At 47.8% G+C, this 22,764-nt stretch overlaps 1 protein-coding gene across 3 annotated transcripts in view; it reads right to left on the bottom strand.

The window, feature by feature from the left end:
- Positions 1-22,764, bottom strand: part of CNOT3 (CCR4-NOT transcription complex subunit 3) — a 992,943-nt gene that overhangs the window by 78,677 nt on the left and 891,502 nt on the right. For all 3 annotated transcript variants that reach the window (XM_086930326.1, XM_086930324.1, XM_086930325.1), the window contains 2 exons: positions 13,550-13,748; positions 12,568-12,700 (listed from right to left, as the gene is read on the bottom strand). In XM_086930326.1, the coding sequence (XP_086786452.1) occupies positions 12,568-12,700; positions 13,550-13,748 (332 nt within the window). The remainder of the gene's footprint in view (positions 1-12,567; positions 12,701-13,549; positions 13,749-22,764) is intronic.

The following is a 22,764-nucleotide window of genomic DNA, read 5'->3' as shown; positions in this document are numbered from 1 at the left end:
GAGCAACCAGACTAGCAGTGGTGATGTCGTCGGTCGTCGTCGGGAAGGCCACAAGCCAGCGGGCTAGTAGCCAGACAACGCGGTGAGCAGCCAAAAAGCAGAAGGGCCCCACGCAGATCTGGTGGATGCTGGAGGGCTGGACTTCGGTGCTGGAACTGCTCAGGGTTGGGGCTTCTCGGACCCCAAAGCACTCACACGAGGATCCCTCGGCGGTCGTGCTGGATAGAAGTCGTGCAGTTCTGATGATGGCCGGTCCCTCGAGGTCTCGTCGCACCTACGGTTCTCAGCTTAGCTGTAGAGGTAGGTAGAGGTCAGAGGTGCCAGGGAAGCCGGGTCTCGCCGTGCTGGTCAGTCGGATTCCGGAGGAAGGACGTGCAGCAAACCGCAGTGTTCTTGGATGGTGCCTGCGGGTGCAGGGTAACTACTCCTTAGTCACAAGGGAGAAATCTTGAGAAGAAGTCGAGAGTTCCTTTCGTAGAAAGTAGTTTCAGGATTCAAAGATGATCTAATTTGGAAGGGGGCCCGCTCCTATCTTTATACTAGGAAAAGGGGCTGGCACGCGACTAGGTCCTGCCCATGGGTGGGACCAGTTACACCCCTCTCCCATTCCGGACTTTCCCCAGCTCAGGGGCTGGTGTGCCCCTGGAACTGGTTCTAGCCGGCAGATGCATAGTGAGCACCGGGGTGCCACTTGCAGTCACCTTCCTCTAAAGCCCTGCCTACCCGGGATACACAAAACCCTGTCTGGGATGGTGCTAGCACCGCCCCTGACAGGAAACCCTTTGTCCAAGCCTCCCTCGCTGGAAGGACTCCCAGCAGCAGGAGGTCAGACTTGTGTCTGTGGTGGCAGCATCCATTTTGTGATGCTGAGGCTTGAGTTAACTTTAATCGGGGTTCACAGTTACATACATGTCGTGTCCCTCTAGAAGGGTGGAATGCTAACCCCGTCGCCAGAATTGGCGAGGGGTTAGTATTCCAATTTGTATAACACCTTACTCGACATGTTTTGATAAAGCGATACCAGAGATAGCATATAACCGCGAGGATTATAATGCACTTAAGAGTATATGGATTGCGTTATCATGGAACAGCTATTAGGACTTGGTTCCGCAAGCTGCAAACGGGCTCAGCTCATGCCAGAGCACCATCTCACATGATTCCAAGCACTCTGCCTTCAGGATTGTCAAGGCCTGCCATAGGAGTGACTGATAGGAATCTGTGTGTCCATTTTAGGGTTAGATATAGGTATACTATATCTAAAGCAAAGGGTGATTACACCACCTAGCCCCAGCTGTCGTGCAGCCATTTGTGTCAGATTTAAAGGGCCAGCCAGGGGTGGCATAATACATGCTGCAGCCCCTGGTAGGCCCTGGGTACACCTATGCCCTGAGTTACAGGGTCTGATAAGGTGGCCCAGTACCAATTGGTAAATGCACCTAAGGTACACGTGTCAATTTAGTGAGAGAACAGCAAGGCTGTGGGTCTGATTAGCAGGCCCACAGCCAGAGAAGTCGTAAACCAGTGAAGCAAAAAGCAAAAATCTGGGGTGATCATAGGATTGCAGACCATACTCTCCTACACTCCTTACCTGATCGCTTCGTGGGAACTTAAATCTTGCAGCCAACTCCAGCAACAGACACTTCTAAAAAGAACAAAACAGGCCGACACAGAAAAAAAAAATAGCACACACCCACCGCCGCGATGACGATCAGAAAAGGGTGGAGAGGGAAGAAATCGCGGGAACGCCCACGAATCTGGTCCGGCCATGACTGACAGATCTCTGTTCCAATGGCTAGCCTCGATTTATGGAGCTAGCCAATGGAACAGAGGGCGGATTCCCAAGCCACATAGTATTCTCATTAGGTTTTCGCCTGCGCGAAAAGCTGCGCAGTACGCAGCTTTCACTTAGGCGAAACCTAAAAATGGCAATCGCTAGGTGGAGAATGAACAGACGGACAGATCTCTGTTCCAATGGCTAGCCTCGATTTATGGAGCTAGCCAATGGAACAGAGGGCGGATTCCCAAGCCACATAGTATTCTCATTAGGTTTTCGCCTGCGCGAAAAGCTGCGCAGTGCGCAGCTTTCACTTAGGCGAAACCTAAAAATGGCAATCGCTAGGTGGAGAATGAACAGAGGTAAAGTACTGTTGCATGAATACAAAACTAGGCTGATGAAGATTATCTTTTTCTTCCAAATCAATTGTAGAGAATATATCTCCTGCCAATCATTTAAATGCATTTAAAGGGACCCTCCACTAAGGAGAAAACTACATCATTCCCTTTTGCAAGTCCTGCATCACAAACAATCACCAACAATAGGCTTTCTAGAATGTTTCTTTGTTTGGCGATGTCTGCTGGGTTTACAGATGTATTGTGACATCATTCATGGGATTTTCTACTTGCAAAGGGTAGTTGTCTCAATAGTGGTGAATATTAGCAAGTTAATGACTGATAGGCCATGAAACAAAGATTAAGTGCTAAAGAGGGTCTCACGGCTACACGGTTATGAAAAGCAGTACAGCCATGGGACTTGAAAGCATTGCTGCGGCCTTCAAGGTTTGAACTAAAATACTATGCTATAGTGTCTATATGCACTGCAGACTGATCTGCAACTAATCCGTTCATATTGAGGAGGAAGTCAAGTACGTATTTATGAGATCCACTTACAGGACTTTTTTCGGGACAAGCAGGTAAGCCAAAGATATCGAAATTTAGCAGCAGAATATAAAGTTTTCACTCTTTCACAGTTGCCAAGTGGCGATCTCGCAGTGACACAGGAAACCACTTGCAGATGCCGTTTAGGCAGGCGCTGTTCCTTATGTGCCTATGGCAACTTGCTTGTACAGAAGGGTTAAGAAGCTACCTTCTAAATAATAAACTATGAGAAAAAAACGAAAAAGTACACAAAATAAAAATTGTAGGGTTCTGGAAAAGGTAACCTAATCTGCACCCTGTAACTTTGATAAAGTCGACTCTCTTCACGGCATCAGTCGGACCTTTGTGTGGCAAATCCTGTTGTCTTTGGGACCCTTGATCAAAGAGGATGTTCAATTAAACGTCGACCAAGCAAACAACTGAGAAGGGTTTTCAAATGGAAAGTCTTTTTGGAAGGCCGACTCTTGGCCAGGGGAAAGAGGCCTGAACTGTGTTGCAAGGCAGTGCTGAATGCTCACATGATCCTGTTTGCCCCAATGCAGCCATGCCAAATTCTAATGCGTGCAACCAGTCGCTCCTCCTTTAATAGAAAAGAGCAACAAAAAAAACGACCAGGCCCGTTTGTTTATAGAACAATTATCGCTGGCAGATCTTCTGAGCGCTTCTCTCCACATTCCCGACAACCAAGTCTCAGTTTGTTGCTGTGCCAACTCAATCAACGTTCATCGCAGGAGATTCAAAAGGGAATATGCTACTTACCAGTATGCATCTGTTCTTGGCATGTAGGGCTGCTGACATTCATATCTGTGCATAGATCGCCGCCTAGTGTTGGGTCCGGATGATTGCACATTGTTGTCCTGGAAGAGTCTTCGAAGTATCACGAGATAGGTGCTCCTCCCCTGGACTACAGTGTGCATGGGCATCTTCTGATTGTGTTTGGAATGTACATCTACACAATAGTGTTTTGTGAAAGTATGTATGGTAGACCATGTGGCTGCTCTACATATTTCCTCTAGAGGAATGTTTCCTAGGAAAGCCATGGATGCCCCTAGTACATTTACATTTACACGTTTGCGTGTAGAATGCGCTCTTGGGGGAACTGTTAAAGTGCGTTTTGCTTTTAGATAACATATTTGAATGCACTTAACTATCCATCTGGTTAATCCAGATTTTGAAATGGGGTTGCCTTTGTGTTGTGGTGAAAAGGCAACAAACAACTGTTTAGTCTTCCTAAAATCCTTAGTTCTATCAATGTAGTATAGAAGAGCTCTCGACATCTAGTGCGTGTAGAGCCCTTTCAGGTACTGACTGTGGATTTGGAAAGAACACTGGCAGTTCTATTGTCTGATTAATATGAAAATGGGATACCACTTTTGGCATAAATTTAGGGTTAGTTCTAAGAACCACCCTATTTGCATGTATTTGGATGAATGGCTCTTGAATAGTTAGGGCTTGCAGATCGCTAACTCTTCTAAGCGAAGTAATCGCTACAAGAAAAGTCACCTTCCATGTTAGAAATTGTAATTCACATGAATGCAACGGTTCAAATGGTGGTCCCATTAGTCTGGTTAAAACGATGTTTAGGTTCCAGACAGGTGAAGGTGGGCGTTTTGGGGGGATTATTCGTTTGAGTCCCTCCATGAATGCTTTGATTGACGGCACTCTAAACAGCGAAAGATACTGCCTGTTCTGAAGATAAGCTGCAATGGCAGCTAAGTGTATTCTTATAGATGAATAAGCTAGATTGCAACGATGTAGGTGTAAAAGATAGCAAATGATATTTTGCGTTGAAGCCTCTAGTGGGTTTATGTTATTGTTATTACAGTAAATGACAAAACGCTTCCACTTTGCAGCGTAAAATGCTCTGGTAGTAGGTTTTCTTGCCTCCTTGATAATGTTCATACAGTCAGGAGGTAAGCACAAAGATTGTAGCTGCGGACGCTACGATGCCGCACCTAAAACCCAGTTCCAAAAAGGTTGTAAAGTTCTGTGCTGCAAATCCCGACGTCAGCTGCTAGCTTGCGCCGCTGTGCTTTCCAGATCAAAGGTACTGTGTTTTTTTTACTGTGGGGGCGCACAAGAAAGAAGTCCAGAAAAGTTGTCACTGTGTATTTAGAAAAGTTCTTTATTTGTTATTATTCATTCTTTTTAAAAGTGGTCACCGTGCAATTTACAACCAAATCAGCCAAAGTGTTTCACTCCCTACCAGGGAGTTTCTTCAGGGCGGCTAAAGTTTACACCGGTGGTGCACGCCCGGATCCTCCAAATTCGTGCGAAGAGTTTTATCTCATACTCCTGAAGGTTGAGTTTCCTAATTATCTTGTTGGTTCCGTGGTATTGAGTACGGGTGTGTTGATTTTCATTTGGGATAGTTCGAGAGTCTTCAACAAACCTCAAGAAAAGGGTAGTGTGGAATCCCCTATTGGCGGCGTCTCACGTTCCGGTGCTTTATATCTATGGTAAGGGAAGTCGTATGTAGGTTCCAAAATTGTGAACCTAAGATGGAGGAACAACAAGACTGTAAAATTTTCCTCGATCGTCTCACAGTAACGGCGTGGATGGTCCCAAGAAGCACATTTCAGGTGCGTGTCTTACCACTCCACTAAGTATTGGAAGTGTGGTTGTGGTCTTATGTGATGACATTAAAGTGTCCATTAGGAAATCTTCTTCCATTGCATCTGTGTGTAGGTCTACCCCATGGAACGAATATGCTACTTACCAGTATGCATCTGTTCTTGGCATGTAGGGCTGCTGACAGAATGCCCCTGACACACATACATACAATGTAAAAACATCTCCTACTGAGGACACTACTGCCTTTAACGCCCTTATTGAAAGAGCGGTGGGCAACCATGATGTGCAACTACATGCTGACCCTGTTGAGGAAGATTTTCTGGTCGACGCCTTTTCCACTTCGGAAAGAACCGTCAAGACTCTGCCGATGCTAAGATGGGTCCTTAAGCATGTTGATGACATTTTTAAGGAGACCACCAGAGCAAGGGTATTAAACCCTAGAATTGAAAAGAAATATAAACCGGCACCTGTGGACCCTACTTATATAAGAGGACAGTTGCCATTGGACTCATTAGTTGTTTCTAATGCACGTAAGAGAGCAAACTCACAGACTACAGGTGATGCTCCTCCTCCTGACAAGGAGTCGAAAGTACTGGAAACTTCGGGAAAAAGCGTGGCAGCGCAGGCAGCTAACATCTGGCGCATTGCCAACACTCAGGCACCCTTAGCCAGATATGACAGGGCCCATTATGATACCCTTGAGACACTGCTGCAACACCTACCAGATCAGTACAAGGGAGGGAGCGGAGCTGCTAATCCAAGAAGGAAAGCTTATAACTAATGCTTCCATCAAGTGCGCGCTAGACGCAGCTGACACTGCAGCCAGAGCCATTAACACTAGCGTCATGTTAAAAAGACATGCCTGGTTAAGAATCTCGGGATTCAAACCAGAAATACAAACTACTATCCTCAATCAGCCAGTTAACCCGGACTACTTATTTGGACCTGAGGTTGACACCACCCTTGAAAAGATTAAAAAAGACACCGAGACTGCAAAGTCTATGGGGGCTCTGCAGTCACAGCAGTTTCGGGGTGGCTATTTCCATCGCTCCAATAATAGAGGACCTTCAAGAGGCCAAAACACACAGCAGACACAGTATAATAAAGGAGGTACACAAACCACCTACAATAAACACAACAGGGGTGGATATTGTGGAAACAACCTCAAAGGCAGAGGAAGAGGAAACAACAATTCCAGATCCTCTGCCAATAACAAACAGTGACGCCCTGTCACTGCCCCCCCGACCATATAACACCTGTCGGGGGGAGACTGCAACAGTTCCTGCCGGTTTGGAAATCCATCACAACAGACAGGTGGGTGAGAGACATTGTCCAGTACGGGTACTGTCTAGAGCGGACATCCACTCCACCCAACATACCACCAAGACACCGTCCTATGTCCACAGAGCACTTACACTTATTGCAGCAGGAGGTCGTCAGCATGCTGCAAAAAGGAGCCATAGAGCTTGTGCCTGTAGAAGACATAGGCTCAGGGGTGTACTCTCTGTATTTCTTAATACCCAAAAAGGACGGGTCTCTCAGACCCATACTGGACCTAAGGCCTCTAAACGGATACATTCTGCCAAAGCATTTTCATATGCTCACCTTACAGCAGGTTCTACCGTTACTCAGTCAGGGTGACTTCCTCGCAACACTAGATCTGAAAGATGTGTATTTCCATATTCCCATCACACAGAAAGTATCTCAGGTTCACTATTCAAGATCAACATTATCAGTTCAAAGTCCTCCCTTTTGGAGTAACGACGGCACCCAGGGTGTTCACTAAGTGCCTGGCGACAGTAGCAGCACACCTAAGGAGACAGCACATACATGTCTACCCTTATCTGGGCGACTGGCTTATTCAAGCAAAGACGGCCCAGCAGTGTGCCAGCCACATGTCCCACACCATTCATCTTCTTCACAGTCTGGGATTCTCGCTGAATTATCCAAAGTCACATCTTCAGCCCTCCCACGTGTGACAGTACCTGGGCGCGACAATAGAAACTCTGGCAGCCGAAGCTCAGCCAAATTCAGTGAGGATAAAGAGCATGCAATTGCTGATACAAAAATTCAGACCCCAACACTCGCTTCCAGCAAGAGTGTTCATGCAGTTGATAGGCATGATGGCCTCCTGCATCTTCATAGCCCCGCACGCGAGACTACATATGCGCCCGCTTCACGAGTGCTTGGCACGTCAGTGGAATCAGGCTCAAGGACAATGGAAAGACCTAGTGTTGGTGAGCGGTCGGGCATACAACTCTCTGAATTGGTGGAACCCACAAAACCTTTGCAAGGGCCGACCGTTCCAAGAGCCTGTGCCACAGATAATACTGACGACGGACGCATCTTTTCAAGGATAGGGAGCTCATGTACTCCATTACACAATGCAGGGACTATGGACGACACAGCAGAAGAAGATGTACATCAACCTTCTGGAATTGATGGCAATCTTCATGGCAATGAAAGCTTTCAAAGTACACCTGTGCAACAAGGTCGTGTTGAGCTGGACGGACAACATCACTGCCATGTACTACATACAGAAGCAGGGAGGAACACACTCTCCACAGTTGTCTCATCTGGCTCCTCAGAGCATGTGGAAGTGGGCCATTCAGAGGAACATCTTCCTCATGGCGGAACACCTCCCGGGCAAGGACAACCAGATGGCAGATCTGCTCAGCAGACACAGCCACCAGATGCACGAGTGGGAGATACATCCATCAGTACTCCAACCGTACTTCCAGCAGTGGGGTCATCCAGAGATAGACCTATTCGCAACAAGGGAAAACGCAAAATGCCAGAGCTTCGCCGCCAGGTTTCCACATCCGCAGTCACAGGGCAATGGGATATGGATGAACTGGTCAGGCAGATTTGCGTACGCTTTTCCCCCAGCACCTCTAATACCGCTGGTTGCAAGCAAGCTGAAGCAACACTCTATGACACTCATCCTGGTTGCTCCAACGTGGGCACGCCAGCTTTGGTACACCACGCTAGTAGAACTTTCCGTGGTACCGCATCAAAGACTGCGGCTAACACCCAGACTTTTAACACAGAGCCATGGCGAAATTCAGCACCCAGATCCGCAACAGCTCAACCTGGCGATCCGGCTCCTGAAATCTTAGAATTTGGCTACCTCAACTTGCCGCCAGAATCTATGAATATCATCAAGGAGGCAAGAAGACCCACAACCAGAGCATGTTATGCGGTTAAATGGAAAAGGTTTGTCATATATTGTAACAATAATGACATTAACCCACTGGATGCATCAATTCAAAACATTATATGTTATTTGTTGCACTTATACAGATGTAATCTAGCGCACAGTTCCATTCGTATACATTTATCCGCAAAAGCAGCTTATCTTCAGAACAGGCAGCCCCTCTCACTATTCAGAGTGCCTGCCATTAAAGCTTTTCTGGAGGGACTCAAAAGAGTGATCCCTCCCAGACACCCACCTTCACCAGTCTGGAACCTGAATGTGGTCCTCACCAGACTGATGGGACCACCTTTTGAACCTCTACACTCTTGTGAGATTCAATTTCTGACCTGGAAAGTTGCTTTCCTAGTAGCCATTACCTCACTGAGACGAGTTAGTGAACTCCAGGCACTAACCATTCAAGGGCCGTTCATACAGGTCCAAGCAAATAGAGTTGTACTACGCACCAACCCTACATTCATGCCTAAGGTGATTTTGCAGTTCCACATGAACAAAACCATAGAACGGCCAGTTTTCTATCCTAATCCGGAAAATGTCGCAGAGAGATCTCTACACACATTAGATGTCACGAGGGCTCTTATGTACTATATAGACAGAACAAAGGATTTCAGGAAGACAAAACAACTGTTTGTCGCTTTTTCTCCACAGCACAAAGGCAACCCCCTTTCCAAAGCAGGAATAGCCAGATGGATCGTTAAGTGTATACAAATTGGCTATGCAAAGGCTAAACGCACACTAACCATTCCTCCAAGAGCACACTCCACACGTAAGTTAGGAGCATCCATTGCTTTCCTGGGGAATATTCCTTTAGAAGAGATATGTAGAGCAGCCACATCGTCCACTATACATACATTTACGAAACACCACTGCGTAGATGTAGGTCAGGCTGTTCTCAAAACTCTTATTCAGACTGCTGCAGCTGGCACGGGCAGCTGCCGCTAACAAGAGGGACTGCTATGTAATCTATGCACAGATATGAATTCAGCAGCCCACATGCCTCGAACCGAATATGCTACTTACCAGTATGCATCTGTTCTTGGCATGTAGGGCTGCTGACATTCATATTGCCCACCCTCCTCCCCGTCGCCTGTAGCAGCCAGAATTACTATTTAGCATGGACATCACTCAATGTATAACACTCCATCTCTGCCACAATGGCGAAAAACAATCTGAGGATGGAGGGGATGCCCATGCGCACTGTAGTCCAGGGGAGGAGTTACCTATCTCGTGATACTTCGAAGACTCTTCCAGGACAACAATGTGCAATCATCCAGACCCAACACTAGGCGGCGATCTATGTACAGATATGAATTCAGCAGCCCACATGCCTCTAACAGTGGCAGCGCTATGAATGAGCTGCATAAACCCAATAGTGTCATCTGGGGGAGATGGTCTAGACCGGAATACATCATCTTGTGGCAAATCTGGTGCATTATAATCTTCCCATGGGTCACCTGATGGCCCAGGAATATCATCTGGGTCATTAATGTCATCCATGTGATGGTCACTCTCTATGTCCTTTGAGTAACTATCCCCATCATCCTCATCCTGTGGTGTAAGACTATGTGTACTAGATGGTGAATGTACAGGAGAAATATCTACTGGTACTTCTCTTTCTGGTGAAGGGATCCTCATTGGTGAAGTTTGAGCATGCTTTTTTAGAGGAACTGGCCGTATATTAGGATAGTCCATTTTCCTCTTTTCAGGCAGAGAAGTGATATGTCCAGTCTTTGGATTAATATGAAGAGTTTTTTGCTTTGGATCAGGTTTTAAAAGCTCTTCTACTGGCAAATCTTCTTTCGGCGCCGATTTATATGGTATGGGGCCGAAATGCTTAGGTTTAACAGTGTATTGTCTTTGGAGCAGATTTTGGTTTCGGATCCGAAGTCTTTTTCCTAGGATTGTGCTCTTTGGATCCAGAGTTCTTGTTCCCGGAGTACATTTCGACTCATCTACCTTCGGAGCCGAAGTATGTTTCGGTACCGGAACCTTCTTTGGGTCCACTTTTTTCGGAACCGGGGTGGTTTTTGGTTCGGTAGCTCTTTTGGGGCCAAACTTGCTTTCGGTTCAACCACTTTCGGTACCGAAGGATGCTTTGGTGCTGGTGTTAATTTTGGCTTAAGGACCTTCTGCTTTTTGGGACCGACAGACTGACTCGAGCCTGAGTCGACTGGAGGCTTTTTTGTATTCTTCGCTGCCGAGCCAGAAGGCGGGGCGTCGGAATGTTTTGGTCGGTGTGCACCTGGACGTGGAGGTGGAACCGAAGCCTGTCCCGGTATGGTGGGGTGAACAGGGTCGACGTCTGTACTCACGACCTGTTGACCAGCTAGAAGATCATCTTCGGATTGATCCTCGACTCCAGAAGCGGAATCCTCTGCTTCGGAAGCGTTGTCTTCGTGCTGTTGTTCTTCGGCGTCTACTTCATTTGGAGCCTCGTCAATGATGAGGTCTGGTGTCGACGAAGATGACTACGCCATTACTCTTCGAGCTCGATGGTCCCGGATTGTTTTCCTGGACCGGAATGAAGCGCAGGCATCACAGTCTCGACTCTCGTGCTCTGGAGATAAGCAGAGATTGCAAACCTCATGAAGATCGGTGTGAGGGAATTTGTGTCCACACCGAGGGCACTTCTTGAAGGGTTTTCTTTCCATGAGTAAAGGCCCAATGGCGCAGTTGGGCCCGACAAACGCTGGAATCGAGAAGTGAAGTCTCTATTCGACGCTGGTAACCGGAATCAATGTCGACGACGATGCCGATAGTAGTAGTTGATTGATTGATTCGAAAAGAGATCGGTAACAGGACCGAACGATGAACACATCCGAGCCAGCTAGAAGATCATCTTCGGATTGATCCTCGACTCCAGAAGCGGAATCCTCTGCTTCGGAAGCGTTGTCTTCGTGCTGTTGTTCTTCGGCGTCTACTTCATTTGGAGCCTCGTCAATGATGAGGTCTGGTGTCGACGAAGATGACTACGCCATTACTCTTCGAGCTCGATGGTCCCGGATTGTTTTCCTGGACCGGAATGAAGCGCAGGCATCACAGTCTCGACTCTCGTGCTCTGGAGATAAGCAGAGATTGCAAACCTCATGAAGATCGGTGTGAGGGAATTTGTGTCCACACCGAGGGCACTTCTTGAAGGGTTTTCTTTCCATGAGTAAAGGCCCAATGGCGCAGTTGGGCCCGACAAACGCTGGAATCGAGAAGTGAAGTCTCTATTCGACGCTGGTAACCGGAATCAATGTCGACGACGATGCCGATAGTAGTAGTTGATTGATTGATTCGAAAAGAGATCGGTAACAGGACCGAACGATGAACACATCCGAGCCCGATGGCGTAAAAAACAATCTGAAGATTGAGTCGATGCCCATGCGCACTACGATCTAAGGGAGGAGTCATCCAACAGACAAAGACTCTTCCAAGACAACAACAAAGTGTAATCATCCGGACCCACCACCAGATGGTGATCTAATGCAATAGTGTGTGGTCTGCAGCCAATATGCCTTGAACATATTATTCTGATCAGCACAAAGAAGAGGTACTATTGGCTTAGAATTGTTATGAAGAATTTTAACAAAGAAGGATCAAAAGAAAAAAAAAGGATAAGGGGAAAAAGCACTGGTGAAGCAAGGTATTGGCAGAGCAGCCCTGGCACAGAAGTGACTTATCTTTAAGAGAATGCAAACATGAGCTAGAAAAATTGTGTCACTCGCTGCACAAGAGCAAATGGCTGAAAGTGGGGTGACTCACCACTGCCCAAAGCTGTATGCTCTAGAGGGTGGAAGAGCAACATGAATGACAAATGAACAGACTAATGGAACATTGTATTACTGTAGTTCAGTATGCTATATATATTTTAGGTTTTAAATTTAATCCAGGGTACATCTACCTTTTACTAATAGCCTAGAGTGACAGGATCAGGACATTCAACTATGAAGTAGTTAAAAAGTCTATTAGAGTAACATATATATGGGAATTCCTTCAAAGTACGCAAACTTTTTGTGCATTTTCAATTTTAAACTGAAAGATGTTTCGAGTCACAGTGTAGTGGATGTCTAAGCGCATTACACATTCCATTTCTGCCCCAAAAAGAAAGCGACAGCAGTGATATGCATAAGGTAACATACCTCTAAGTAATAGAAGATGAAGAAAAGTGTCTCAGTTGATAGCCGCTGATAGAATTCCACGGTGTCCGAATGAGGAGGGGGCATCTGGTGATGGTAAGGAGGTGTTGGACAAGGATTGCGTGGCAGGTACTGTCTGCAGAACAAACCAAAACAATACTGAGTCCTTGATTGCTGATATGTGGTTAAGAGTCTCCTGAGAAATCAACGTTACTGCCTTTTAAGGAGAGAAGAGCAGCAAAAACTCAAGATGTCTACCTGAATGAGCGTCTTGGAGATTTATAAGAACAGTTTGACACCAGACACATCCACCACCCTAAACGTTTGGTAAACATCTTCCAAAATGCTTCACTCCACCATCCCTAGCCATACAGTACACTGTCAATGTAACCAAAACAGACATTTTCGGAGCTCCAACTTGTCTGCACTGTTTTACGTCCAATTCATCCAAGAGGATATTAGTCCCCTCGGCATTGTTGTCATTCCATAATGGCTGTTAGTAATAAGCCTCTGCAAAATAAAAGCTCTCCAACCTCCTTTTTTAACTTGCTTTAAACCAGAAAGGTGACGTGATGAACGCTGTCTAATCAACCAGTTTTAGGCTGCTGGCATAGAAAGCAGGCCCCATCTAGACACAAAGGGAAAAAGATTTCCTGAAAGCAGATCTTTCTAAGAGTATTTATCTGCAGTTTGACCAAAACACCTACAAAATGGCTCAGGAAAATCCTCCCACAGATGGTTACATTTCTTTGTTTGGTGAAAGGTTGCAGAGGGTCAGAGGTTTTAACAGCACCATTAAAAAGGCTGAAAGTGGGCTTTGCCAGTACAGGCACAGTTTCTCGGGAGAGTGCTTTTATGCGTTCTAAAATGAAAGTAGAAAAGGAGGATTATATTAGAATGGAATTCCTTCCTACTTGGGGATGGCGTCACAGAACATGCTCATGCTACTGGTTAAATAAGACACTATGAGCCTAAAGAAACCCACCGTATTCTCTCAGAGTCCGACGGATGAGGCATATGATGCCAGGCTGCCAACTCCATGTCTTGCTGATACTGCTGCTCCTTCGTAAGCGGCACTGGGCCTAGGGGACACACACCAAGCGAGAGGGGGATGTTCACCTCAGAGAGTTGCATGGGAGGCTGATTTGAGACTGGCTGAGTAGTTGTACTTGTAATTAGTATATCTGTTGGGAGAAGCAAAAATTCATTAACAAAACAAAAATGCACAAAAAGGCTGTATAGGAGAAGGCTTGACAGAAACTCATCCATTGCCATTAGTAGCATTAAGACTAAGTAGATCAGGTGACGTTTTTTATTTTCTGAGAGGTCGTCAATGTGCCCCATAAATCACGTAAAAGGGTGTCATGTTGGCTGGGTGATGCGTTATAGTAGAAGTAGAAATTGCAAGAGTACTGTTACAACATAACCGGCATTTACCCAGAAGGAGGGCACATATATCATATTCTTGGCACAGCCAGCCAGATTGAACCCCAGGTTCTAATGGGAAGTGTTCTAAGGGCAGTCGCAGGAGGAACTGGTAACTAGAGAACAGCAATGCAGAGTTTAGTTCTCTCCCTCAAAAGAACCAGTAAAACTAGGACTAATGTGCCATCCAAGGAGGATAAAAAGAACATTGTTTCAGAAAGCTAAAGCCTAAACATTAGCAAAACCAGTAAATGAAGAAGTTACTTACCTTTGGTAGCACTCTCCAACCACAGACTGGATCTATTGAATTTTATAGCAATGCTCCCGTATGAGGAGAGGTGGCACTATGGTGCTAAGCAGTGAATTTGTTGTTTCCTAGAAGTGATGAGTCACATAGAAGCATTCCCCCTGGTTGCCAATGTCCAGTTTCTTAATGGCTCTCCTTCGGAGTCCTTAGACACTCAGCACTCTCAAAAAATTGTTGGGGACAGTATGCCAAAAACTAACTTGAAAAATTAGGGTGATGCTCAAGAGTTTACTCCGCACAACGGGGAGATGGGAGGGCAGTGAGAAATCTGCGGTTAGAGTGCCCACCAGAACGAGTTACAGAAGGTAAGTGACTTGTTCTTTGAATTAATATTTCTAAATACAGATAACCTCAGATACCACAGCAGTACCATGCAAAGCTGGATGGTTTGGGAAGTGGACTCAGACCGGTTATCGAGCAGGCAAAATTCCCCTCCAGCGCAATGAGCAGGTCAGCAGTGCTATGTGAAAGTGTGCACGGACACCCCCACTGCAGCCTGGCAGTTGTCTTCAACAAGCATTCACCACCTCTTTTACTAGTAGCTACGCAACAGCTCTGGCAGAATGATCAAGCAGGCTTTTGGGGTTGTTACTTGACAGGTTCAGAGAACATTTTACAGAGAACATTTTGAGGTAGAGGTTGATCAGTCTTGACAAACAAGTTACTTACCTTCAGTAATGCCTTATCCCGTAGAGACCATCTTGCTGCAGATTCCCTAACTTAGAATTATCACCAGGTGTCAGACTGGATTCGGACATTTCACGAGCAGTATCCCTGCCCTGGTAGATGGCGTTGTTTGGCTCGGCATGGCGCCGTCTGAAGTGACATGTGTGGTGCCGAATATGCTACTTACCAGTATGCATCTGTTCTTGGCATGTAGGGCTGCTGATATTCATATCTGTGCATAGATCGTCGCCTAGTGTTGGGTCCGGATGATCGCACATTGTTGTCCTGGAAGAGTTTTCGAAGTATCACGAGATAGGTGGCTCCTCCCCTGGACTACAGTGCGCATGGGCATCGACTCCATCCTCAGATTGTTTTTAGCCATTGTGGCCAAGATGGAGTGAAACTAAGTGAATGATGACCATGCTAGAAGTATGTGTGAATGCTGCAGCAGCTACAGGCACCGGGGAGGAGGGCGGGCGATATGAATGTCAGCAGCCCTACATGCCAAGAACAGATGCATATCTGTGCATAGAATACATAGCAGTCCCTCCATTAACGGCGGCCGCCCGTGCCAGCTGCAGCAGTTTGGAAAAGTGTTTTTAGAACAGCCTGCCCTACAGCTGCCTGCTGTTTGGAGTGCACATCAACACAGTAATGTTTTGTAAATGTGTGTTTGGTAGACCATGTGGCTGCTCTACATATGTCTTCCAAAGGAATATTTCCAAGGAAAGTCATGGAGGCCCCCAACTATAGCAGATCTGAATACATTTAACGATCCACCTGGCTATACGAGCCTTGGAAATGGGGTTACCATTGTGTTGTGGCGCAAAGGCAACAAAGAGTTGTTTAGTCTTCCTAAAATCCTTGGTCCTATCAATGTAATGCATTAGGGCCCTTTTGAGGTCAAGTGTGTGGAGCATTCTCTCCGCCAGGGACTCTTGATTTTGGAAGAACACAGGTAGTTCTATAGTCTGGTTGATATTGAACTGAGACACTACCTTAGGAAGGAATTTAGGGTTAGTGCGAAGCACCACCCTGTTAGAATGAATTTGAATAAATGGCTCTTGGATAGTTAGTGCCTGGAGTTCACTAACTCGTCGTAGCGACGTAATCGTTATAAGGAAAGCCACTTTCCATGTCAAGAATAGAATCTCATAGGAATGCAGTGGTTCAAAAGGGGGACCCATCAAACTGGTGAGGACCACATTGAGGTTCCACTCCGGAACTGGTGGCGTCCGCGGGGGGAATGACACGTTTGAGTCCTTCCAGAAAGGGTTTAATGGCAGGCACCCTGAAAAGTGAGAGGTGCTGTCTGTTTTGGAGATAAGCTGCCATTGCGGATAAATGTATGCGAATGGAAGCATAGGCCAGATTACATTTGTACAGATGTAAGAGATAACAAATGATGTTCTGAATAGATGCATCCTGCGGGTTAATGTTGTGGCCTGCACAATAAATGACAAACCGCTTCCACTTCACCGCATAGCATGCTCTGGTGGAGGGCTTCCTTGCCTCCCGGATGATGTCCATACAGTCAGGAGGTAAGTTGAGGTAGCCAAACTAAGACCTAAGGAGCCAGATCGCCAGGTTGAGCTGTTGCGGATCTGGATGCTGAATGTCGCCATGGCTCTGCGTCAAAAGCCTGGGTGTGAGGCGCAGTATTTGATGCGGTACCACGGACAGTTCCAGAAACGTGGTGTACCATGGTTGGCGAGCCCACGTCGGAGCAACCAGGATGAGAGTCATCGAGTGCTTCTTCAGCTTGCGTGCCACCAGCGGTATTAGAGGTGAAAAGCGTACGCAAATTTGCCTGACCAGTTCATCCATATCGCATTGCCTTGCGACTGTGGGTGTGGAAACCTGGCGGCAAAGCTTCGGCATTTTGCGTTCTCCTTTGTGGCAAACAGGTCTATCTCTGGATGACCCCACCTTTGGAAGTACGGGTGGAGTACCAATGGATGTATCTCCCACTCGTGCATTTGGTGGCTGTACCTGCTGAGCAGGTCCGCCATCTGATTGTCTTTGCCTGGGAGGTGTTCTGCCATGAGGAAGAAGGTTCTCTGAATGGCCCACTTCCACATGCTCTGAGCCAGATGAGACAACTGTGGAGAGTGTGTTCCTCCCTGCTTCTGAATGTAGTACATGGCCGTCATGTTGTCCGTCCGGATCAACACGACCTTGTTGCACAGATGTACTTTGATGGCTTTTAGTGCCATGAAGATCGCCATCAGTTCTAGAACATTGATGTGCATCTTCTTTTGCTGTGGTGTCCATAGTCCCTGCACAGTGTAATGGAATACATGAGCTCCCCATCCCTGGAGAGAAGCGTCCGTCATCAGGATGATCTGTGGCACAGGCTCTTGGAACGGTCGTCCCTTGCAAAAGTTTTGTGGATTCCACCAATGCAGAGAGTTGTATGCCCGACCGCTCACCAACACTAGGTCTTTCAACTGTCCGTGAGCTTGGGTCCACGGACGTGCTAAGCACTCCTGAAGCGGACACATATGTAGTCTCGCGTGCGGGACTATGGAGATGCAGGAGGCCATCATGCCTATCAACTGCATGAACACTCGCGCTGGGAGCGAGTGTTGAGGTCTGAATCTTTGTATCAGCGATTGAATGCTGTTGTTGTTTGGTCTCCTCAGGTGCGCCGCCACCATCGCCAGGCACTTTGTAAACACCCTGGGTGCCGTGGTGTCCCCGAAAGGCAAAACCTTGAACTGGTAATGCTGGTTTTGGATGGTGAACCGGAGGTATTTTTTGTGTGACGGGTGCAGAAGAATGTGAAAATACGCATCCTTTAGATCTAAAGTTGCGAGAAAATCCCCCTGATAGAGCAACGGGAGTGTGAGAAGTTGGCCTGATATGCAGTGCTCACTATTCTAGTGATCACTATGCATCAGTCCAAACAACCCTTATTGATGATTGGTTGTAAGTCTACCTTATAGACCAGCTATCCTAGTAGCATGGATACGAGCAGTCTTTGGGCTAAACTCTAGAGGGCGTGTTAAGCCAGCTGTTATACCATCACATATACCCCTTGAACACCAAGTGAAAGGACACCACACAAGTGTTATGAAAATAAACAGTGTATTTATTTAGATCACAACAGCCCTGTACTCTTTATGAGGACAGGGTACAAAGAACACAACAAAACTCTTACGAAAATACTTTAAGTTGCACAATTTACACAAATGCCCGAGGGGCACGAAAAACCATATACTACAAAAGTGCAATGCTAAATTACTAGCAGGTAAGTACTGGCCTAATAGGCTTTGGAATCGCTAGGACTACGTTACTGAACCTTCAGATTACTAGTAGGAGGCCTAGGGGACTCGGGTGCAGAGTGTGCACTCTCACGCGGGATGCGGAACAAAGTCTATGGAGACTAGTAAAAGCAAAGTTAGTGTTCTCGGGCGAACCCGACTAGATAGGCTGAAAAACGGAAAGGATCTGGACCCTTGGATAGTGAGGCTATGCTGGGGCACCGAAATGCCGAAGTTACCTAGCCGAAGGGCTGCGGCTGCATAGGTCTGGAAAGACGTCGGGAATCCTCGTTGCAGTCTATGGAGCCTGAAAGAAGAAGTTGCTGGCAGGCGACCAGTGAAGATTGTTCGGTGGATCCAAGCATGGATCGAAGATGGAAGACACCTGTAAGCAGAGGGGACCAAGTTCTGAATCACTAGCCAGTGATTAGATGGGCACCAGGAGGGCACCGGATGGAGTCACCTCGACCAGGTGAGTGGGCGACGCTGGGCTCTGCAGTCTCACGGACCAGGAGGCGTTGTCGGCGACCAGGATGGAGGTGCGAGCTGTCCCACGATGGTTGATGCTGTCGACGTCGCTGGACCCAGGATTGGGGCAACAAGTCTTGGCAAATTCAAGCCCACGCGGTGGACCTAAAATGGCGTCTGGAGTGGACCAGAAGGGTCCGGGGTGCTCCTCTTTTGGAAGGGAGCAAGGGCCAGTCTGGAGCAACCAGACCAGCAGTGGTGATGTCGTCGGTCGTCGTCGGGAAGGCCACAAGCCAGCGGGCTAGTAGCCAGACAACGCGGTGAGCAGCCAAAAAGCAGAAGGGCCCCACGCAGATCTCGTGGATGCTGGGGGGCTGGACTTCGGTGCTGGAGCTGCTCAGGGTCGGGGCTTCTCGGACCCCAAAGCACTCACCAGAGGATCCCTCGGCGGTTGTGCTGGATAGAAGTCGTGCAGTTCTGATGATGGCTGGTCCCTCGAGGTCTCGTCGCACCTACGGTTCTCAGCTTAGCTGTAGAGGTAGGTAGAGGTCAGAGGTGCCAGGGAAGCCGGGTCTCGTCGTGCTGGTCAGTTGGATTCCGGAGGAAGGACGTGCAGCAAACCGCAGTGTTCTTAGATGGTGCCTGCGGGTGCAGGGTGACTACTCCTTAGTCACAAGGGAGAAATCTTGAGAAGAGTCGAGAGTTCCTTTCGTGGAAAGTAGTTTCTTGATTGAAAGATGATCTGATTTTTGGAAGGGTCCCCGCTCCTGCCTTTATCCTAAAGAAAGGGGTGGGTACGCGACTAGGTCCTGCCCTAGGGGTGGGACCAGGAAGGGGGGTGGTTACACCCCTCTCCCATGCCGGACTTTCCCCAGCTCAGGGGCTGGTGTGCCCCTGGAACTGGTTCTAGCCGGCAGATGCGTAGTGAGCACCGGGGTGCCACTTGCAGTCACCTTCCTGTAAAGCCCTGCCTACCCAGGATACACAAAAACCTGTCTGGGATGGTGCTAGCACCGCCCCTGACAGGAAACCCTTTGTCCAAGCTCCCCTCGCTGGAAGGACTCCCAGCTGCAGGGGGTCAGACTTGTGTCTGTGGTGGCAGCATCCATTTTGTGATGCTGAGGCTTGAGTTAACTTTAACCGGGGTTCACAGTTACATACATGTCGTGTCCCTCTAGAAGGGTGGAATGCTAACCCCGTCGCCAGAATTGGCGAGGGGTTAGTATTCCAATTCGTATGACACCTTACTCGACATGTTTTGATAAAGCGATACCAGAGTTGGCATTTAACCGCGAGGATTATAATGCACTTAAGAGTATATGGTATGCGTTATCATGAAACAGCTATTAGGACTTGGTTCCGCAAGCTGCAAACGGGCTCAGCTCATGCCAGAGCACCATCTCACACGATTCCAAGCACTCTGCCTTCAGGATTGTCAAGGCCTGCCATAGGAGTGACTGATAGGAATCTGTGTGTCCATTTTAGGGTTAGATATAGGTATACTATATCCAAAGCAAAGGGTGATTACACCACCTTGCCCCAGCTGTCGTGCAGCCAGTTGTGTCAGATTTAGATGGCCAGCCAGGGGTGGCATAATACATGCTGCAGCCCCTGGTAGGCCCTGGGTACACCTATGCCCTGAGTTACAGGGTCTGATAAGGTGGCCCAGTACCAATTGGTGAATGCACCTAGGGTACACGTTGTAATTTAGTGAGAGAACAGCTAGGCTGTGGGTCTGATTAGCAGGCCCAAAGCCGGAGAAAGTCGTAAACCAGTGAAACAAAAGCAAAAAATCTGGGTGATCATAGGATTGCATACCCTACTCTCCTACAGGGAGTACTTGCTGCAGGGTCAGCATGTGAAAGTGCTCCGATAGAATGTACTGATTGAGGGGTCTGAGGTCCAGTATGGGTCTGAGGGACCCGTCCTTTTTTGGTATCAAGAAGTACAGTGAGTAAACTCCTATGCCTCTTTCTTCCACATGCACAAGCTCGATTGCCCCTTTTTGCAGCATGACGAGGATCTCCTGCTGCAATAAGTGCAAATGCTCGGCGAACATAGGACGGTGTCTTGGGGGTATGTTGGGTGGAGTGGATGTTAACTCCAGACAATAACCGTACTGTATAAGCTGTGTGACCCACCTGTCTGTGGTGATGGATTTCCAGACTGGCAAGAACCGTTGAAGTCTCCCCCCCGACCGGTGTTGCGTGGTCGGGGGCAGTGACAAGGCGTCACTGTTTGTTAGTGGCAGAGGATCTGGTGTTGTTGTTTCCACGACCCCTGCCTTTGGCGCTGTTTCTACGATATCCACCTCGATTTTGTTTGGTGTATGTGGACTGCGTGTTGCCTTTATAGTACTGCGTGGTTTGGGAGAGCTGGCCTCTGGAAACACCTCTAGTTCTTGAGCGACGAAAGGAACCACCCCTGAATTGCTGGGACTACAAGACCCCTTTGGACCTAGCAGTTTCAGTGTCCTTTTTTTATCTATTCCAAGGTGGTGTCCACCTCTGGGCCAAACAGATGATCAGGGTTTACTGTCTGATTAAGAATGGTGGTCTGTATCTCTGGCTTAAATCCCGAGATTCTGAGCCAGGCGTGTCGTCTCAGCATGACGCTAGTGTTGACAGCTCTGGCCGCGGTATCAGCCGAGTCCAGTGCGCATTTAATGGAAGCATTGGATATTAGCTTCCCCTCTTGGATGAGCATCTCAGCTGCCTCTTTGTATTCGTCTGGCAGGTGCTGCAACAGGGTCTCCAGTGTGTCATAGTGTGCCCTGTCATACCTCGCTAGAAGTGCTTGTGTATTGGAAATGCGCCAGATATTGGCCGCTTGAGCTGCCACCCTTTTCCCTGATGCCTCAAACACCTTAGATTCTTTATCTGGGGGAGGAGCATCACCTGTTTGAGAATTAGCCCTCTTCCGGGCATTTGAAACAACAAGAGAGTCCAAAGGCAACTGTCCCTTGATGTACGTAGGGTCAGTAGGCGCTGGTTTATACTTCTTCTCAATCCTAGGGTTTATCACCCTGGCTCTGGTAGGCTCTTTAAAGATCTCCCCAGCATGTTTTAAGACACCCTTCAACATAGTCCGAGTCTTGACAGTTCTCTCTGAGACGGAAAAGGTGTCAAAAAGAAAGTCCACTTCAATGGGGTCAGCATGGAGCTGGACGTCATGATTTTTAGCCGCCCTTTCAATGAGGGCATTAAACGCCGCTGAATCCTCTGTAGGCAACATTTTTACAGCATAGAGTTGAGTGTCTGGGGTAGAGTGAGGATCAACTGGGTCAGCACCAGCTGCCCAGGGTTCATTGGTATCATCAGGGTCAGTGTAGTGAAGATAGCTGTACTCATCATCATCATCATCACCATCCCCAGCGTCCACGTCAGAGTAAGTGGGTGAGACATTATTGCCATGTGGAGAAAGTGGTTCCACAAGAACAGGAGTTGAAGTGGAATCCTTCTTTTTCTTTAAAGGAATTTTATAGGACTCCATTGGCTGTTTCGGGGCAATTTTCCGTTTATGGAGGGAAAGTCTGCCTGTTTCGGCATCGATAAAATGTTCTTGTTGTTCTTCAAACGAAGATTGTCGATGCTTTAAGGTTGGGACCACTGTCGTCGACTTCGGCACCGAGGGCACCTTCTCGGGCACGCCGGCGCCCATCCTAGGGGTGAAAGCCTTCGGCGCCACTTTCGAAGGCAGCGTGAAGTGAATGGGCGTCGACGTTTTTTGAGGTTTCTCGACCGGCTTCGAAGGTGGAGGATCTTTCAGGCCGACAGTCGAGGCCTTCTACTTGATGCGCTTTAGGGAGTCCGCCACCTGCTTGGAGAAAGCGGCGGACGGCCGCGCCTAGTCGACGGGATTCTTCGAGGCACCACTAGACGTGGCCTCGTGGGTTGTGCTGCTTTTGGCCTTGTTATGTTGACGCGGAGTCTCGAGAACCTTCGGATCACCGAGTCCCTTGTTTGTGTCGACCACCTTCGGCCCAGAATTACTCGGTTCAACCACCTTGACCTTTGTCTTCGGCGTGGCAGACTTAGTCTCGACGCCCTTGACCTGTGTCTTCGGATC

The sequence above is a fragment of the Lissotriton vulgaris genome, chromosome 7 (assembly GCF_964263255.1).
Source record: "Lissotriton vulgaris chromosome 7, aLisVul1.2, whole genome shotgun sequence".
NCBI classification, from domain to species: Eukaryota; Metazoa; Chordata; class Amphibia; order Caudata; family Salamandridae; genus Lissotriton; species Lissotriton vulgaris.
Note: the sequence above shows the minus strand (reverse complement) of the source record. Positions and strands in the feature narration are given on the sequence as shown.